We start from the raw sequence: 18,286 nt of genomic DNA on the forward strand, positions 1-18,286 counted from the left end.
GGAGTGTGGTTGAGTCATGCGATAGCTTGGGGTGGTTGCGTGACTGATTGTGAGTTTGGTTGTGGATGACGTTCCCTCCATGTGAGGTGAGTTGTTTGTGTACTCACCCGGGTCTCGGAGTCCTTCTAATCCGTCCACTGCCACCACCGGCAGTATGGCCATCACCCTCTCCTCCCAGGGATGGTATTGTACGGGTCTGCGGGGCGGCCCTCCTCCTGTGATGTTGGCCTGGTTGTGGTCGTCGGTCATTTTGGCTCGGACCCTCCTCCGCAGATCGTACCACCTGGCTTGGCATTCATGCCTGGTCCTTCTGGTGGATGCAACAGCATTCACAGCATCGACAATCGTCTGCCACATGGCTGTTTTTTCGGAAATGCTGGTCTGTCTGACAAATGTTCCAAAGAGGTGTGGCTCGACTCTGAGGATTTCGTCGACAAGGACCTCCAACTCTTGGCTAGTGAACTTTGGATTCTTGTTAGTGGGCATGGTGAGGGGTGTGGTTGTGGGCGGTGTGGGTGTGGATGGTTGTGGGTGTGGTTGCGCAGGTGTGTGTGAATGTGATGAGGGGGTGTTTGTGAAGGTGTGTGTGTGAAGGTGTGCAAGTGTAAGGTGTAGTAAAGGTTCAAGTATGGTGCTGTAGGTTGTCTGTGGGGTCTGGCAGCAGTGAGTCTGTGGCAAAGGCTCATGGTTTGTGTGTGTGGGCCCTTTTTATTGGTCCATTGGTGGGTGTGGCTGTGTTTGAACTTTGGGTGGGTGTGTTATAAGGAGTGGTTGTGTTTTGGGCCTCTGTTTGGGATTTTGGCAGTTGCAGGTCAGTGAATGTGTGGTATTTGTGCTTGTTGGACATGTTTTGTGGCTTTGTGCCATTCGAATAGTGTATTCTTGTGTTGTTGTGCTTTGTCCTGGTTGTGTACGTGCGTTTTTAGCGTTTGTACGGTGTGTACTTCGCCAATTTTGTTGTACAGTGCTGTCCTTGTGTCTGGCTTGGTACGACTCGTACATGCTCGATGTTGGGTGAAGGTGCTGGTGTTGGGGCCTGGGGTGTGCTCCGTACTTAGAATGTTGGGGTGGGGGTACGCTCCATACATACGCGGGTGAGGGTACGGGTCTTACATCCACGGTTGGGGTGGGGGTACGGTCCGTACATACACGGTTGGGGTGGGGGTACGCTCCATACATACGCGGGTGAGGGTTCGGGTCGTACATACACGGTTGGGGTGGGGGTACGCTCCATACATACGCGGGTGAGGGTACGGGTCGTACATACACGGTTGGGGTGGGGGTACGGGTCGTACATACACGGTTGGGGTGGGGGTACGCTCCATACATACGCGGGTGAGGGTACGGGTCGTACATCCACGGTTGGGGTGGGGGTACGGTCCGTACATACACGGTTGGGGTGGGGGTACGGTCCGTACATACACGGTTGGGGTGGGGGTACGCTCCATACATACGCGGGTGAGGGTTCGGGTCGTACATACACGGTTGGGGTGGGGGTACGCTCCATACATACGCGGGTGAGGGTACGGGTCGTACATACACGGTTGGGGTGGGGGTACGCTCCATACATGCGCGGGTGAGGGTACGGTCCGTACATACACTGTTGGGGTGGGGGTACGCTCCATACATACACGGGTGGGGGTACGGGCCGTACGTACACGGGTTTATATACACGGGTGGGTGTACGGTCCGTACGTACGGGGGTGTACATGCACGGGTGGGGGTTCGGCGCGTACATACGGGGGCCGGGGGGGGTGGTTCGGTGCGTACATACGGGGGCTGGGGGGGGCTGTTCGGCGCGTATGTGGGCACATGTCTCCATGGTTGCTATGGGAGTTCGGTGCGGACGGTGTTTTTTCCATCCGGTTGTAACATCGGACGCACGGGATGGATCGTACTAGCGCGGTCGGACTTCACTTTTCACATTTGTACGGTAAATCGTCCGAGGATGTGTCGGACACATTTTCCGACCCGATGACGTGTGGGGAATAATTCCCAATGCGATTCGTATGGTCTTTTTCCCATACGAATCGTAGTTGGCCTCTGTTTGGGATTTTGGCAGTTGCAGGTCAGTGAATGTGTGGTATTTGTGCTTGTTGGACATGTTTTGTGGCTTTGTGCCATTCGAATAGTGTATTCTTGTGTTGTTGTGCTTTGTCCTGGTTGTGTACGTGCGTTTTTAGCGTTTGTACGGTGTGTACTTCGCCAATTTTGTTGTACAGTGCTGTCCTTGTGTCTGGCTTGGTACGACTCGTACATGCGCGATGTTGGGTGAAGGTGCTGGTGTTGGGGCCTGGGGTGCGCTCCGTACTTAGAATGTTGGGGTGGGGGTACGCTCCATACATACGCGGGTGAGGGTACGGGTCGTACATCCACGGTTGGGGTGGGGGTACGGTCCGTACATACACGGTTGGGGTGAGGGTACGCTCCATACATACGCGGGTGAGGGTTCGAGTCATACATACACGGTTGGGGTGGGGGTACGCTCCATACATACGCGGGTGAGGGTACGGGTCGTACATACACGGTTGGGGTGGGGGTACGGGTCGTACATACACGGTTGGGGTGGGGGTACGCTCCATACATACGTGGGTGAGGGTACGGGTCGTACATCCACGGTTGGGGTGGGGGTACGGTCTGTACATACACGGTTGGGGTGGGGGTACGGTCCGTACATACACGGTTGGGGTGGGGGTACGCTCCATACATACGCGGGTGAGGGTTCGGGTCGTACATACACGGTTGGGGTGGGGGTACGCTCCATACATACGCGGGTGAGGGTACGGGTCGTACATACACGGTTGGGGTGGGGGTACGCTCCATACATACGCGGGTGAGGGTACGGGTTGTATATACACGGTTGGGGTGGGGGTACGGGTCGTACATACACGGTTGGGGTGGGGGTATGCTCCATACATATGCGGGTGAGGGTACGGGTCGTACATCCACGGTTGGGGTGGGGGTACGCTCCATACATACGCGGGTGAGGGTATGGGTCGTACATACACGGTTGGGGTGGGGGTACGCTCCATACATACACGGGTGAGGGTACGGGTCGTACATACACGGTTGGGGTGGGGGTACGGTCCGTACATACACGGTTGGGGTGGGGGTACGCTCCATACATACGCGGGTGAGGGTACGGGTCGTACATACATGGTTGGGGTGGGGGTACGGTCCGTACATACACGGTTGGGGTGGGGGTACGCTCCATACATACGCGGGTGTGGGTACGGGTCGTACATCCACGGTTGGGGTGGGGGTACGCTCCATACATGCGCAGGTGAGGGTACGGTCCGTACATACACTGTTGGGGTGGGGGTACGCTCCATACATACACGGGTGGGGGTACGGGCCGTACGTACACGGGTGTATATACACGGGTGGGTGTACGGTCCGTACGTACGGGGGTGTACATGCACGGGTGGGGGTTCGGCGCGTACATACGGGGGCCGGGGGGGGTGGTTTGGCGCGTACATACGGGGGCTGAGGGGGGCTGTTCGGCGCGTATGTGGGCACATGTCTCCATGGTTGCTATGGGAGTTCGGTGCGGACGGTGTTTTTTCCATCCGGTTGTAACATCGGATGCACGGGATGGATCGTACTAGCGCGGTCGGACTTCACTTTTCACATTTGTACGGTAAATCGTCAGAGGATGTGTCGGACACATTTTCCGACCCGAGGACGTGTGGGGAATAATTCCCAATGCGATTCGTATGGTCTTTTTCCCATACGAATCGTAGTTGGCAGTTTGTACGGCACTTGTACAATTCGTACGGTAAAAAGACCGGATACGAGTCTTACGGGGAATTTTTTTACAGGATCGTAATTGGCACCAGAGTCTCTTATGGATTGAGCCCATGCCCCTCACGTTCCAGGTGCAGTAGGTGTATTTATTATGTAATGCCATCATGGTACAGATAGCGTTTTGGCCACGCGACATGTGGAGACCGAAGTCCTTCAGACATAAGCTGCATATGAGCCGAGCATGCCTCAACATAGAAACTCCCCAATGCTAGCTTCCCCGATAAAACATCAGAGGACCAAACTTGAAACAAAAGTCCAACATGGACTCCAAACAGTAAATGCCATATCGCAATCGCCTGGGGGGTGGAGGCCTGAACTGCAGCAGTTCATACAAACATCACATTGCCCATTTGAAAAAGCGTTGGTTATGTTAGCACACTTCCCTATATAGCTTAGTTACACTAGATCTACTAAAGCAGTCATCAACAGTAGTATATATTGCATAGCATCTATATACATTACCACTCCCGATCATCCCGGAACGCAACATTAGAAGTCTCTGGCAATTTGAGCCGTGATCGAGAGGAACAGCGTTATGCTAGTCTCAGAGTCTGAGCGCACCATGGCCACATCCGATGAGTGCACTGAAGTCATTGCAGTTTGAGCATCATGAGCAGCCAACGCCGCTGCCGCCAGGAGTGCATCTTTCTGGCTGTTTGTGATCTGTTTCGAGGTTGGGCCAGTGTCCATAGTGTCCACACTACTGCCATTTCCCGGCCTGAGTAGTCCAGCAGTCCGCAGCAGGGAGGCACGATGTAGTTGTCCTGATGGAAGTGAGGACTGTGAGGTCTCCAGCGTAAAAGTTATTTCGAGCCAGTCCGCCTCTTCCTCCGGGCTTTAAAAAAAGATCGATTTTTGTCCATAAAAAACCTTCAGTCAAGCAGGTAAAAGCAGTGCATATTTCAAGTTCCGTGCACGTAGGTTCTTTTTGAGTCCTTGAAAAGTAGCTCTAGCTTTCTGGACTGCCTGGGTAAAATCTGGGTAGAGAGAAATTATCCCATTCTCGAAACGTATGGGAGCATTCTCTCTAGCAGCCCGTAGGATCGTGTCGTGGTCCTTGTAATGTAGTATGCGTGCGATCAGCGGGCGGGGTGGTGCACCTGGTTGAGGAGGTCTGGGCAGCACTCGGTGCGCACGCTCCACACTGTACAGGGATGTTAGGCCCTCTTTCGCCACAAGGTCCCTCAGCCAGTCCTCTACAAGTATGCGGACATTATTGCGGCGGGACCTCCTTTCTGCGTCGTCCACTCTGTCCTGCAAGCCCTTCAGTTGGCGTTGGAATTGTTCTAGCTGGGTGGAATGCATGGTCTGCTGGGGTATGATATCGTCCAGTGCCAACTTATTCGATTTGACCTTGTCGGCAATCTTCTTGTGGTCCGCCTGCAGTAAACCTAGATTGGTGGACATCATCTCATTCGCGCCTCCAGCGCTGTTCGTGAGTCACGTATCTCCTTCAAAATTAAGTCCAGCTTAGCATCGTGGGGATCCGTCCCCGTGCGAGGTATCACATCGTTATCCGAAGCATTGGAGGGGTCACTGCCAAATATAAGCTGCGCCCCATTGTGCTATGGCGTCCGCCCATCCGTCTCTGCTCCAGGATGTTTACTTGTGGGGCCACCAGGGCACTTCACCCTGCAGTCATATGCTCACAGGTAGGCTCAGGCCAAAGGTGTAAACCAACTATGCATGCAGCCGCGTGTTATGGGTCTCTATACCCAGCCAGGCACTGGTCACTCACTCCCAGTGTGCACCATCAGGAATGCTGGTCTCCTCACAACTATTGGACAATAAATCAATCCCAACGGTGGCAGTACCAATGCACCCTCAGTTTGGTCTTGGGCACTCCACTGCAGTCAGGGCAGCCAGCAGGTAGAGATCGTTACCACTGCTAGTGCGTGTAGCCATCATTCATGGGGGCGGGGGCACCAGTGCTCAGAAGCGGCCCTGGCAGCGATACAGTTCGTTAGTCCCAGCAGCGGTTTTTCAATTCATGCACAGAGGCTGGGGCAGCGGGCGGAGGCCACCCCAATGTGTCTTCGTGCAGGTTGTTTCCCTTCGTAGTCAGCGGGGATTATAGCGGTTTCTGTCTCAGGAGCAGGGGCGTCCCCACACGGGCTCTCCCAATACACCTCCTCACACAGGCTTTTGATGCAATCGCCAGGATATGTCCCCGTTAGGGGGGGAGGCTCCCGTAGCACCCACGCTTCGCATTGCCAGTGTTCTCCCCAAGTGCTCAGTCACTCACCGCAGCGCCTCCTGCATCCACCATTACGTGCGCAGGTCGGGTTTGCGGCCGTCGACATCTGCCATTTTGTTTTCGTGGCCGTTGCTGTCGCATATCAAATCGGGCATTCAGTCTTCTGCCGCAGTCGCCTCCTTCACTAGCACCAACCAGGAACAGTGTCCCTATCTCCTATGGCAAAATCGCCCATGTCCGCCGCAGGCACGGCAGGAGCTGCGAGTTTCAGCGGGAGCTCCTCACAGCAGACGCGGCTCCGCCCTCCGTCACTCCACAGCCCCGGTGTCGTCCAGGAATAGCACAGAAATGGACAGGATCCGCTGAGTCCATGGGGTTCAAAACGCAGTCATCGGTCCCAGAAGTGTTCCACTGTTGAAGGATGGGTGACCCATCCGTGTAGGTCCAGATTAGTACAGGATATTTAGCTAAGTGTCAGGATATGGGACGGAGCTCTTTCAGCTCACGTCCTCCATGCCCGGCAGTTGGCCATGCCCCCCTCATGAACATTACAGTTGACCAGGTAAATTGGTGCCTGTTGAAGCCAGTCAGGAGCACGGGGGTTTTGGGCATGGAATGAGCACTTATGAACAAACTTCATTCGGTTCCAGCTGTATCCCGTAACTTGCTCTTGGATTCTGAAGGTTTCAGCAGAAGAACATTCCCTGTTCTTCTGTTGGAAACACAGATTTCACTTCCCAAAAGTCATGTGCCTCAATCTGATCCAGTAAAAACCTTTTCAACTAGTTAATTGGAATTTCCAGGAGTAAATTTGTGAAATTTTGTCTTGAGTTGTTGCTCTGGGTATTCCAAACGCTCCTTCTTCCTACCCAGTTCTCTCGAAAGATTGTCATGCTAGATGGGGTTACTTGCACTATTCCGTCCATCCTCCCTTTCTTCTTTCCTTTATCCATGCTTTCTTCTTTACCTCTTTTATTTCTTCTTTCATTAGGACACCCTTTCTTTCTTCCTTATTATTCCTTTACTGCTTTCTTTCTGACTTTCTTTCTTTTCCTCAATGTATCCCTTTCTTCTTCCTCGAATTCTAAGTCCTCCTCTTGTCCTAACGCCTCCTCACCCATTTCCTCCATGAAGGGCTAGCAGTAGCATTATATATATTCCCTCTCTGCACGCAAAATGGCAGTCTGCTTCTCTGGTATTAATGAAGGATGAGGGAGGAGGTGTGTGAAGTTAGAAAGGATGGACACAAACACACGAACAACAAAAAAATACCCACTGGTCATAAAGTTCTAAGCAAGTTGGACATTTAAGTGAAAGTTGTGAGTATCATGAGCATTTTGTACACAACTATGCTTTGAGTTGAGTTATAAGCGAGGAGAACCTAAGCAAGTTATCGATTTGCATACGTAATGCTCGCAAGACATCAGCAACATTGGGGCCCATTAGGATGGCGGGCGGTGGCGGTGTCTGAAAGATACCGCCATCCATATTACGATGCTGGCGGTCATATGCCTTTCAACGGCGGCAACGCCGCCTTGGAAAGGCATACGGTCTTTGCTTTGGGAGCCCGTAGCGGGCCCCCAGGGTGAATGGGGGTGCACATGGGGGGTACCTATGGTACCTCCCCTCATTGCCATGCACTGCGTGGCAGGCACCACATGGTGCCTGCCATGTAGTGCATGGCAATGATGTGCACAGTCCTTTTCCTTTGCGGGCGGGTCTGCAGCCAGCAGATCCACCCGCAATGGAAAAGGCACAGGATAAGCCCGCCAGTGTGGCGGGCGCATCCTAATGTGCATGGCGGACCACCGCAGCTTCGGCGGGCGGTTCCGCGCTCCGTTATGGTCCGCCCGCCATCATAATAGGCCACCATAGGTACCCCCCATGTGCACCCCCCTTCACCCTGGGGGCCCGCAACGGGCCCCCAAAGCAAAGACCGTACGCCTTTCCATGGCGGCAACGCCGCCGTGGAAAGGCATACAACCGCCAGCAACGTAATATGGATGGCAGTGTCTTTCAGACACCGCCACCATAAGCAGGCACTTTCACTTCCCAAAAGTCATGTGCCTCAATCTGATCCAGTAAAAACCTTTTCAGCTAGTTGATTGGAATTTCCAGGAGTAAATTTGTGAAATTTTGTCTTGAGTTGTTGCTCGGGGTATTCCAAACGCTCCTTCTTCCTACCCAGTTCTCTCGAAAGATTGTCATGCTAGATGGGGTTACTTGCACTGTTCCTTCCATCCTCCCTTTCTTCTTTCCTTTATCCATGCTTTCTTCTTTACCTCTTTTATTTCTTCTTTCATTAGGACACCCTTTCTTTCTTCCTTATTATTCCTTTCCTGCTTTCTTTCTTTTCCTCAATGTATCCCTTTCTTCTTCCTCGAATTCTAAGTCCTCCTCTTGTCCTAACGCCTCCTCACCCATTTCCTCCATGAAGGGCTAGCAGTAGCATTATATATTTTCCCTCTCTGCACGCAAAATGGCAGTCTGCTTCTCTGGTATTAATGAAGGATGAGGGAGGAGGTGTGTGAAGTTAGAAAGGATGGACACAAACACACGAACAACAAAAAAATACCCACTGGTCATAAAGTTCTAAGCAAGTTGGACATTTAAGTGAAAGTTGTGAGTATCATGAGCATTTTGTACACAACTATGCTTTGAGTTGAGTTATAAGCGAGGAGAACCTAAGCAAGTTATCGATTTGCATACGTAATGCTCGCAAGACATCAGCAACATTGGGGCCCATTAGGATGGCGGGCGGTGGCAGTGTCTGAAAGATACCGCCATCCATATTACGATGCTGGCGGTCATATGCCTTTCAACGGCGGCAACGCCGCCTTGGAAAGGCATACGGTCTTTGCTTTGGGAGCCCGTAGCGGGCCCCCAGGGTGAATGGGGGTGCACATGGGGGGTACCTATGGTACCTCCCCTCATTGCCATGTACTGCGTGGCAGGCACCACATGGTGCCTGCCATGTAGTGCATGGCAATGATGTGCACAGTCCTTTTCCATTGCGGGCGAGTCTGCAGCCAGCAGATCCACACGCAATGGAAAAGGCACAGGATAAGCCCGCCAGTGTGGCAGGCGCATCCTAATATGCATGGCGGACCGCCGCAGCTTCGGCGGGCGGTTCCGCGCTCCGTTATGGTCCGCCCGCCATCATAATAGGCCACCATAGGTACCCCCCATGTGCACCCCCCTTCACACTGGGGGCCCGCAACGGGCCCCCAAAGCAAAGACCGTATGCCTTTCCATGGCGGCAACGCCGCCGTGGAAAGGCATACAACCGCCAGCAACGTAATATGGATGGCAGTGTCTTTCAGACACCGCCACCATAAGCAGGCACTTTTTCCGCCGGTCGACAAGTCGACCGGCAGAAAAGCGGTAGACGGTCTTTCCGTCCGCCGCAGACCCCCCCCAGCCTTTATAATATGGCGTGGGGTCTTTGCTGTGTGTATGGCGGGTGGATCGCCCCCGCCGGGCCGGCAGTGACTAACGCCGGCCCGGCGGGGGCAATCCGCCCGCCATCCTATTGGGCCCCATAGTTTGAGAGTAAGCGCAAGAAAAAGGTCTGCAATCAGAAAAAAGGACATCAAACTACTCCAACGAAGATAGGGAGGTGAGGAGTAAGAACTCTACATGGAAACCGTGGAATAACAAAACTAGTTTTAATATAGACAATGATGGATAATGCCTGCCACAGAAACTTTGCATTGATGGTCAATGACCCATATGTACAGATGGACCTTCAGAAACGATGAATGTCAACTTTAAGAAAGGCAACAGAAGCACCCATAAGGGTGACATCAGGGGAATAAAAGGCAAAGTCTTCCTCTTGAAATAATTAGGGAATGGAACTGAAGGACAACACAATTAACGCAGACAGGGAGACCAAAAGCAGCAATAGCTGGACAACTTCACGTGTGTGAAGTATTCAAGATCAATCACTGCCTTAAGGTGATTATGTGCGATCATTTACTCAAGGATATGGTGGTAACCAGCAAAGAAGGTTCAGCAGCTTGTGCAAGGACAGGGCAACCATGGCTAATGATGGGAAATATACTTTCCCATGAACATGACTATAGTGGGCACACAGTGTCATGTGGAATACCTTACATATTCATAGGGTTATCATTGGCAAAATGAGCAATGGGTTCCATAAGTACAGAGTAACATCTGTCAGTGATGTGGAAAGGGTGTCCAGTTCAGAGACTCTCATGTGCATGGGACATTGACAATTATCTGCAATGATTTCTTCAAAGTAACCATGAGCAGTGAAGGACAATGAGCAGTGACTTTCACTAGGCAGACAGTCCAAAAACATGAATGGACTTTCACAAGGACAGAGTGACTATGAGCAGCAGAAGCACAGAATCACAGAATGATCGAGGGCAGTAAAGGCCAGCAGCATCTGCTGGGCAACAATTAGAAATTGGTTTGCCATTGCCTGAGCAACCATGGACAACTCCCACCAAGACAGGATCACTATGGAGAAGTATATACTCTAATTACCAGCACTTTTGGCTGCTATTGGGAAAGCCTTACTCCTCCTGGTTGACTGCAGATTGCTGTGACAATTTATTTTTCTATTTTTTCATTTCCTGGAAGACCTGTGACACCAGTTAGATTCAAATCAGATATTCTCTTCTAGTCTAAATGTTTTACTAGGAGATTTCTTCTAAACGTAATCTTTCATTCTTAAGTTTGTTCAATTTATTTTTACTGCATGGGTTTTGGTACCCTTTAAATAATTAAATCTGCACAACATATCCATATAAGCTAGACTGCCTCTGGTTTTAACTCTGCTACTATTTGAGTGTTGCCATTAATGTCTCTTTATATGATATAATGGAGGCTGCCAATGCCCTATACGCCGATGACCTACTCATGTTTTTAGAGAATACTGCTGACGCCCTCGTCGGAGTAAAACGTCTACTGCATGACCTAGGCGCTGTTGCTGGACTCAATGTGAATTGGGCGAAGTCCTGCCTGTTCCCCGCGGCCCCACTGGCTGGTGGTCCTTTAACTACAGATGGGGTACGGTGGGAATACTGCTACTTGACATATCTGGAGGCCCAAATCTATCATACGCAGACTGATTTACTGGAGGGCAATGTGGGTAGAGCCAGCCAGAGCCTTAAAGGTAATGTTGAGTTTTGGGGAAGCTGGCTGAGTGGCCCTCCTTAATATGGTGACCCTCCCTAGACTATTGTACTATTTTAGAGCCCTGCCGGTTTGGATACCCGCGTCAATTTTTAAACCGCTTCAATCATTGATAACAGAGTTTCTCTGCGCTGCTGGCAGACAGAGGATGGCGCTCAGAATACTAATGAGACCGAAGGCTGAGGGTGGGCTAGAGGTTCCTGACCTTGAGGCACACTACCTGGTGGCCCAATTACAGTGGCTTACCCAAGCAGTAGCAATGGAATTTCGAGGGCCGGGCGGACAAGATAATGGGCAGACCCCCGGGCAGGCACTGTCTCGCATTATATTACAACTACCACTACGACCTAAGGCACTCACTACCGACTTACGGACGTTTTGGCTTTGTTGGAACAGGAGTCAGAGGGGAGGGTAGATCGCACATCCTTATGCCCCTGAGATCCCTTTGGCCATGTGCATTGCTCTGCCGCATGGGGGCAACTGGTCCGCGTTGATTGACTGGAGGGAGAAAAGCTTGACCACACTGGGGGACCTGTACAAGGACAACACCTTGCTCCCCTTTCGTACATTGCAAGAAAGGCACGACCTACCTCGCGGGGACTTTCTGCTCCACTCGGCCCTCGTTGCGGCCGAATCACTGACAGAATAGCGAAGGTTAGAATATTGACCTACAGAAATATCGGAGCAAGAATATCGAAGTCAAGAATATCGACATCCTATCTACATTATGGTAAGTACAAAAATATCGGAAAAGAAATATCGATGTCAAAAATATCGTTGTTAGAAATATCGTTTTTTATTTAGGTTAAAAAAAATGTAAAATAAAGTAAATAATACATATAATTAAAATAAACATAGTTAAAAATATTTTAAAATGTTTAAAAATTATAAGTAATATATATAATGTAAAAATTAATTAAACATACATATAATATATAATATATATACTTATTTATTAATAATTATTTTAATAACGTATCAATTGTTAAAAAATATCTCAAATTAGAAATACATCGATACACATAAAACAATAATATAAATACAATTTAAATAAATATATAACAAATTAAAAAAATGAAAATTATTATTTATAGTTTTTATTAAATGAATTATACACTACATTAACTAAAATAATACAAAAAATATTAGATAGCGGAGGCAATAACATTACTATTCCAACTCCAAACAGTAGGGAAAGTGTTGGATAGCGTAAGGATAACAATTACTATTCCAACTCCAAACAGTGGAACAGTAGGGAAAGTGTTTGATAGCATAGGAGTTAAAATTACTATTCCCACTCCAGGGAGTGCAACAGTAGGGAAAGTGTTGGATAGCGTAGGCGTAAAAATTACTATTCCCACTCCAGTGAGTGCAACAGTAGGGAAAGTCTTGGATAGCGTAGGGGTAAAATTTACTATTCCCACTACAGTGAGTGCAACAGTAGGGAAAGTGTTGGATAGCGTAGGTGTAAAAGTTACTATTCCCACTACAGTGAGTGCAACAGTAGGGAAAGTATTGGATAGCGTAGGGGTTAAAATTACTATTCCCACTCCAGTGAGTGCAACAGTATGGAAAGTGCTGGATAGCGTAGGGGTAAAAATTACTATTCCCACTCCAGTGAGTGCAACAGTAGGGAAAGTGTTGGATAGCGTGGGGGTAAAAATTACTATTCCCACTCCAGTGAGTGCAAGAGTAGGGAAAGTGTTGGATAGCGTAGGGGTAAAAATTACTATTCCCACTCCAGTGAGTGCAACAGTGGGGAAAGTGTTGGATATCGTAGGGGTAAAAATTACTATTCCCACTCCAGTGAGTGCAACAGCAGGGAAAGTGTTGGATAACGTAGAGGTAAAAATTACTATTCCAACTCCAGTGAGTGTAAATAACATATGAATTATTAATTAACAAAAAATTAATAATAAAAACCAATAAAATTAAATTAATATTTACTTGCATAACATTAAATTACTTCCCGCCCTATTCCCCCATAAACACACAACCCGCTACACTTAAAAAAGAACACAATTAATTTAATTATCAATTAATCAATTATTAAAAAGTAATTACCAATGAAAAATTAACTAACAAAAAATTGATAATAAATACCAACTAAAAACAAAATACTTAATTATAATAAATTATTTCCCACCCTATTCCCCTATAAACCCACTACACATAAACAAATAACACAATTAACTTAATTATCAATTAATAAAGTTAATTACCAATTAATAGTACATTTACAATAAATTAATAACAATATATAAAAAATAATATAGTAATTATAGTTAATATAATGATAAATTAATCAATGAATACAAATTAATTACCAATTAGTAATTATTTAACAATAAATTAATAATCAATAACAATAAATAAAAACATATTAATTAATTAAATATAATTAAATTACTCTCCAGCCTATTCCCCTATAAACCCACAACCCGCTACACATGAAAAATAACATAATTTATCAATTAATCAATTAATACAAATTAATTACCAATTAATAATTATTTAACAATAAATTAATAATCAATAACAATAAATAAAAACATATCAATTAATTAATTATAATTAAATTACTTCCCAACCTATTCCCCTATAAACCCACAACCCGTTCTGATGCTAAAACGCAAAATTTACATTAAAAAAATTACTAATTTCTAAACATTTAATACATATATTTAAAAATAATGAAAATACATTACTAAAAATGTTAAACATACATATAAAATACATAACACTAATATAAATATCAATATAATTAACGACGATATTTTTGCTATCGATATTACTTACTTCGATATAAAAAAAACAATATAACTTACCTTAAGGTCGATATTCTGGTCACTGATATTCTTGACGTCGATATTCTGTCCCTACAATATTAAAAAATCAATATTAGTGTAGGTCGATATAAAAAGTCGATATTTTGACTGCTCACCGTTGCGGCCATTCAAAAGCATTGGAGGGAGGGGCTCATTGAGCCACAAACCTCAATGGTCTGCCAATCCATGGTATCAGTGACGGGAACCTTTAAGGCAGTTTCCTGCCTTTATAGGTGTATGATACATGAGGCACTAACTCCATTACTGATACTACAACAGAAATGGGAGGGGGATTTGGGTGAAGAGATTCCTGAGAAATTATGGGCTGAACTAGTCGAATGGGCATGGAAAGGCTCTAGAAATGCCCGTTTCCAACTCGTGCATTTTTTTATACTACACAGGGCGTACCTTACCCCGGCAAAAATTAATAAATATTTTAACACGCATACGGCAATGTGCCCACACTGCAACACGGAAGATGCGGATTTCCGCCACATGATGTGGGGTTGTCCCCAGCTTGGGACATACTGGGAAGAGGTGGTTACACTACTGCGAGACATCACTGAAAGAGATGTAGAGCCCACTATAGGTCTCTGTCTGCTGCACTGGTTTCCCCATACTTCCAAGAATAAGATAACTAGTAAGTATTTGGACCTGGGCCTCCTCTGGGCTAAAAGAGACATTACAGCACATTGGATTTCCAAGAGGGGCCCAAGCTTAAATGGGCAGAATGTGAGGGCAGCGTTAGATTACAGTTGGGTCATCGAGCAAATAGCGAGAAAGCTGTGGAAGCAGCAAGGGCTTGGGAAGCGTTAGTGGTCTTGTTGAAAGTTCCGGACGATGATCTGGATGATGATCTTCTGGCTGGTTACCCAGCTGCTTTGCCCTGACCCCTGTGTATCTAATAAGCTGATGTTTATACCTATTGTATCCCTGACTATACCTGCCTCAGGCACTGAGGAACTCCCTGATCCTTGCTGCAATGTACCTTTATAGCGCTCCTTTCTGATACACCTTGACGTTGCCATTACTATTGCTGTGTGTGACACACCGAGGGGAGGATGGACATGACGGTGAGGGGAAAGCTCGTTTCGTATTTTTAAATGGGCGGCTAGGATGCCTTTTCTATTAGTCTCGTTGACAATTGGTTATTATTAATACATTTGTTTATCAAGAGTCTTGTTGACATTTGGCATTATTACATTGAAGAACGATATACAGTACACGCTGGCTATGGCTATGTCACTTGTCCCTGGGTGCGACCAGGTTATATTGTCGTTATATGTGCACCTGCTTGCTTAAGTATTCTGATAATAATTGAATTGTTATGTTTTGGAAATAATAAAAACATATTAAAAAGAAAATGGAGGCTGCCAAGGCCTGGGATGAAATCTAATAAGCATTGTTAATGAAATCAATTAGTCATGAAGATGATATACCAGTTATTGATCAGGGACTCTAACACTTATGCTCCTTTACTCTCTCCACAGCTGTGCTCTGAGAGAAGCCAATCATCGCCGAAAAGAGACCTATGCCAAGCAGCACGAGGTCCTTTTCTTGGTTCAGAGGTCACCCTGGAATATCATGAAGCTTGGTCGCCTTGGGGAGGCACCGAAAGAATATTGTCTGCCCTACCAGCGGGTCCTGCCAATGCCCATCAAGCCTGTGGACCTGGGAGGCAAGACGGAACGAGTGCCCACACCTCAGGAACTGCGTAGAATGATTGAGTTCGAAAGAGCCCTGAGCAATCCAGGCAACGGCCTGTGCAAAGACAAGAAGATGATCTCCGAAATCACCAAAGAGTTGCCCCTGGTCATGCAGCCCACACGCATGGACTTTGGGAAGGTGCCACTGCCACGGTCGCTGTCCAGAACCTTGTCCCAGGAAGCCCAGCGAGGCTAAGGAATGCAGGAGGTCAATCCACTGTGCTTGCGTTGCAATCCTCTCTCTAGAAAATCAAGTGCCTTGAGGCCATAGAGCTCTGTATGTGTTGTGTTAGGACAGGCAGCAATGCTTAGCATACCAAAAGCTATGAATAGCAGAGCTGTGGTAACGCTGCCAAGTAGACAAGATGGGGACTTCCAGCACCAGTTCCTCACACTCTGAGCTCCTTTCTGATACAGGATTGGAAATGCCAAAAACAAGCCTGGGACTCCTGCTACCCCCATTCTGCAGGGAGAACCTATAAGATCCCAGCTGGAAAGGTCCGGCGGGTGCCATAAGAAAGTGCAGTAAAGGGAAAGTAGACTTTGGTATAGAGAAGTTACAATCCCATGATTAGAGGGAGGAACAAGGCCACTATTGACATTCAGGAAGTAGAGTGCTAATATTGACTCTTCCATTAGACCTTCTCCCCATATACCCATATGTTGACGTCATTTTGTTCGGTTCTTATTGGAGCCTCTTGAGTCACAAACAGTTCAGTGCAGTGAGGTGTAAGATGAGAGTAGAGACAATGGGATGTGAAAGGCAGGCACCAGAATTTCATCCAGACCGTAGGAGGTTGACTGGAAACTCATCAGCAGGCCTTTTTCCTCCGAGATGTTGGCATGGGACTATCTGCAGGGTTACCTGTACCTGAGGTTAAAAAATAAAGATAGGAATGTTATTGAGCTGCACTCCGACATGGGCACATTTTTGGGAATGTCGGCTACCTCTCAAAACCGAAAGAAAAGATGTGCTTCCATTGCGTCTTGGTGCTCTGCCTTACAACCCAAGGCCACCTCTACTTGATTTAGAGGTAGCATGGCAAGAGGGATGCTTTAAGGGTTGCAGGAAGGGTAGATGGGTGGGGAGTGTATAGATGCTAGTTCTGTCCAGTGTAATGAGTAAAAGAGTACTGGCAAGAAGTGGAAAATTACTTGACAGTCAAGGAAGAAGTAGAAAGGTAACAAAGGTTGGACCAATCTAGTGTTCTCAGAGGGGTACGGTAAGGTGGGGGGGCAGTACTGGAGGTTTCCTAATCCCACATTGATGTGTGCTAAATTAGAAAGAAGTGGACGCAGGGGCAATCCAGTGCTGTGTGCAGAGTGGTACTGGGGGAAGAGGGATATTGGACCAGTCCATATGAGGAGAGCCCCGGGAGTTGTCTTTGAAAGGACTGCTTTGTGAGCATTTCATAGCATCCTTCCCTTATACTCACAGTTACCTCTGTTGTGATATGTCATAACGCGCATGCCATTGTATTCAGTTTGACCATCCATTTATCGCTTACAAAATAAAGTTATTTTTCTATCTGGTATAACATAATGGCAGCTTTTATTGATCTGATAATAAAATGTTGTCAGTCACTCCTTGGTTTCCGATTGTATATTATTGTTCCCATTCGTGTGTTATTTTTGTCTGCAAATTTTAGTTGTTCTAGGTGCAGAGGGCGGGTTGTAATATACCATGCAGTTCAATTAGAAGGACCTCAGATTTCAGGTTAGAACTCAACGAATACATCAACACAGAAACAAAATATAATGCATTCTTCGCTCGAAGTTAGGGATGTAGGCATTGGTAAAGCCACTGATTTCTCCCAGCTCTACCAGCAGAAGAGGACTACAGTGCACCAGCTTGGTGTAGAGACCATGAATCCTGCATATAGGGGACTTCTCCATGGAACTCTCTCTTTCCCCAAGTGATCAATGGTTGTATCGATGGGTGTTTGGGTAAATATGGACGTTTTGTAAGGCTGGGAAAAACATTTATATATCAATGTTTGACACATTTCTGGAGGAGTATCCTTCTGGAAGGCTGAGCTAATGAGAAATGTCACCAATTAGTGGCATGATTTGCTCAGGTACTCCCCGTACATGCCCACTTTGCCATGTACTCTCACCACATGCCAGATTTTACTATATACAACAGGTACTCACACCACATGCCAGGTTCTGCCCTCATTTGCCAGGCACTCCCATTACTTTTCATGCACTGCTTTTGAAAAATGTTCCTCAATACTTTTGTTTCAGTGCTGACTATGTGTGATCCTAATGCTTTACTTGTAGTGCTTGTGAATACAAGCCTTTTGTAGGGCTAGGTTTTGAAGGCGCAGCTGGCAAACAGACCGATTGCTAACAATATACATAAAGTGGGCTTTGAGTCTGCCCCTTTCAACCAATGGCCTCCTTCAGACATTAGCTGGAGGCTTTGTCAGCCAGGTTTTGGCTCAGACCAGTAGAGTATTCATCTCTCACCTAAGGCTACTGACTCTTTGGGTGTATCCTTCTACCTCCATTCAAGAGTGTGCATTGAACAGCGTGAGGCACCATCGTTATAGGTTGAGTGCCGCGGTGGACAGACAAGTCAG

The 18,286-nt window shown here is 47.4% G+C and overlaps 1 protein-coding gene across 1 annotated transcript in view; it reads left to right on the forward strand.

Annotated features, from left to right (window-relative positions):
- LOC146870302 (telethonin-like) overlaps window positions 1-17,288 on the forward strand; it is a 39,470-nt gene extending 22,182 nt beyond the window's left edge. The window contains exon 2 of the mRNA XM_085636790.1: window positions 15,486-17,288. Within this exon, the coding sequence (XP_085492916.1) occupies window positions 15,486-15,897 (412 nt within the window). The 3' untranslated portion in view covers window positions 15,898-17,288. The remainder of the gene's footprint in view (window positions 1-15,485) is intronic.
- The last annotated feature ends 998 nt before the right edge of the window (window positions 17,289-18,286 follow it).

The sequence above is a fragment of the Triturus cristatus genome, chromosome 1_1, assembly GCF_964204655.1.
Source record: "Triturus cristatus chromosome 1_1, aTriCri1.1, whole genome shotgun sequence".
NCBI lineage: Eukaryota > Metazoa > Chordata > Amphibia > Caudata > Salamandridae > Triturus > Triturus cristatus.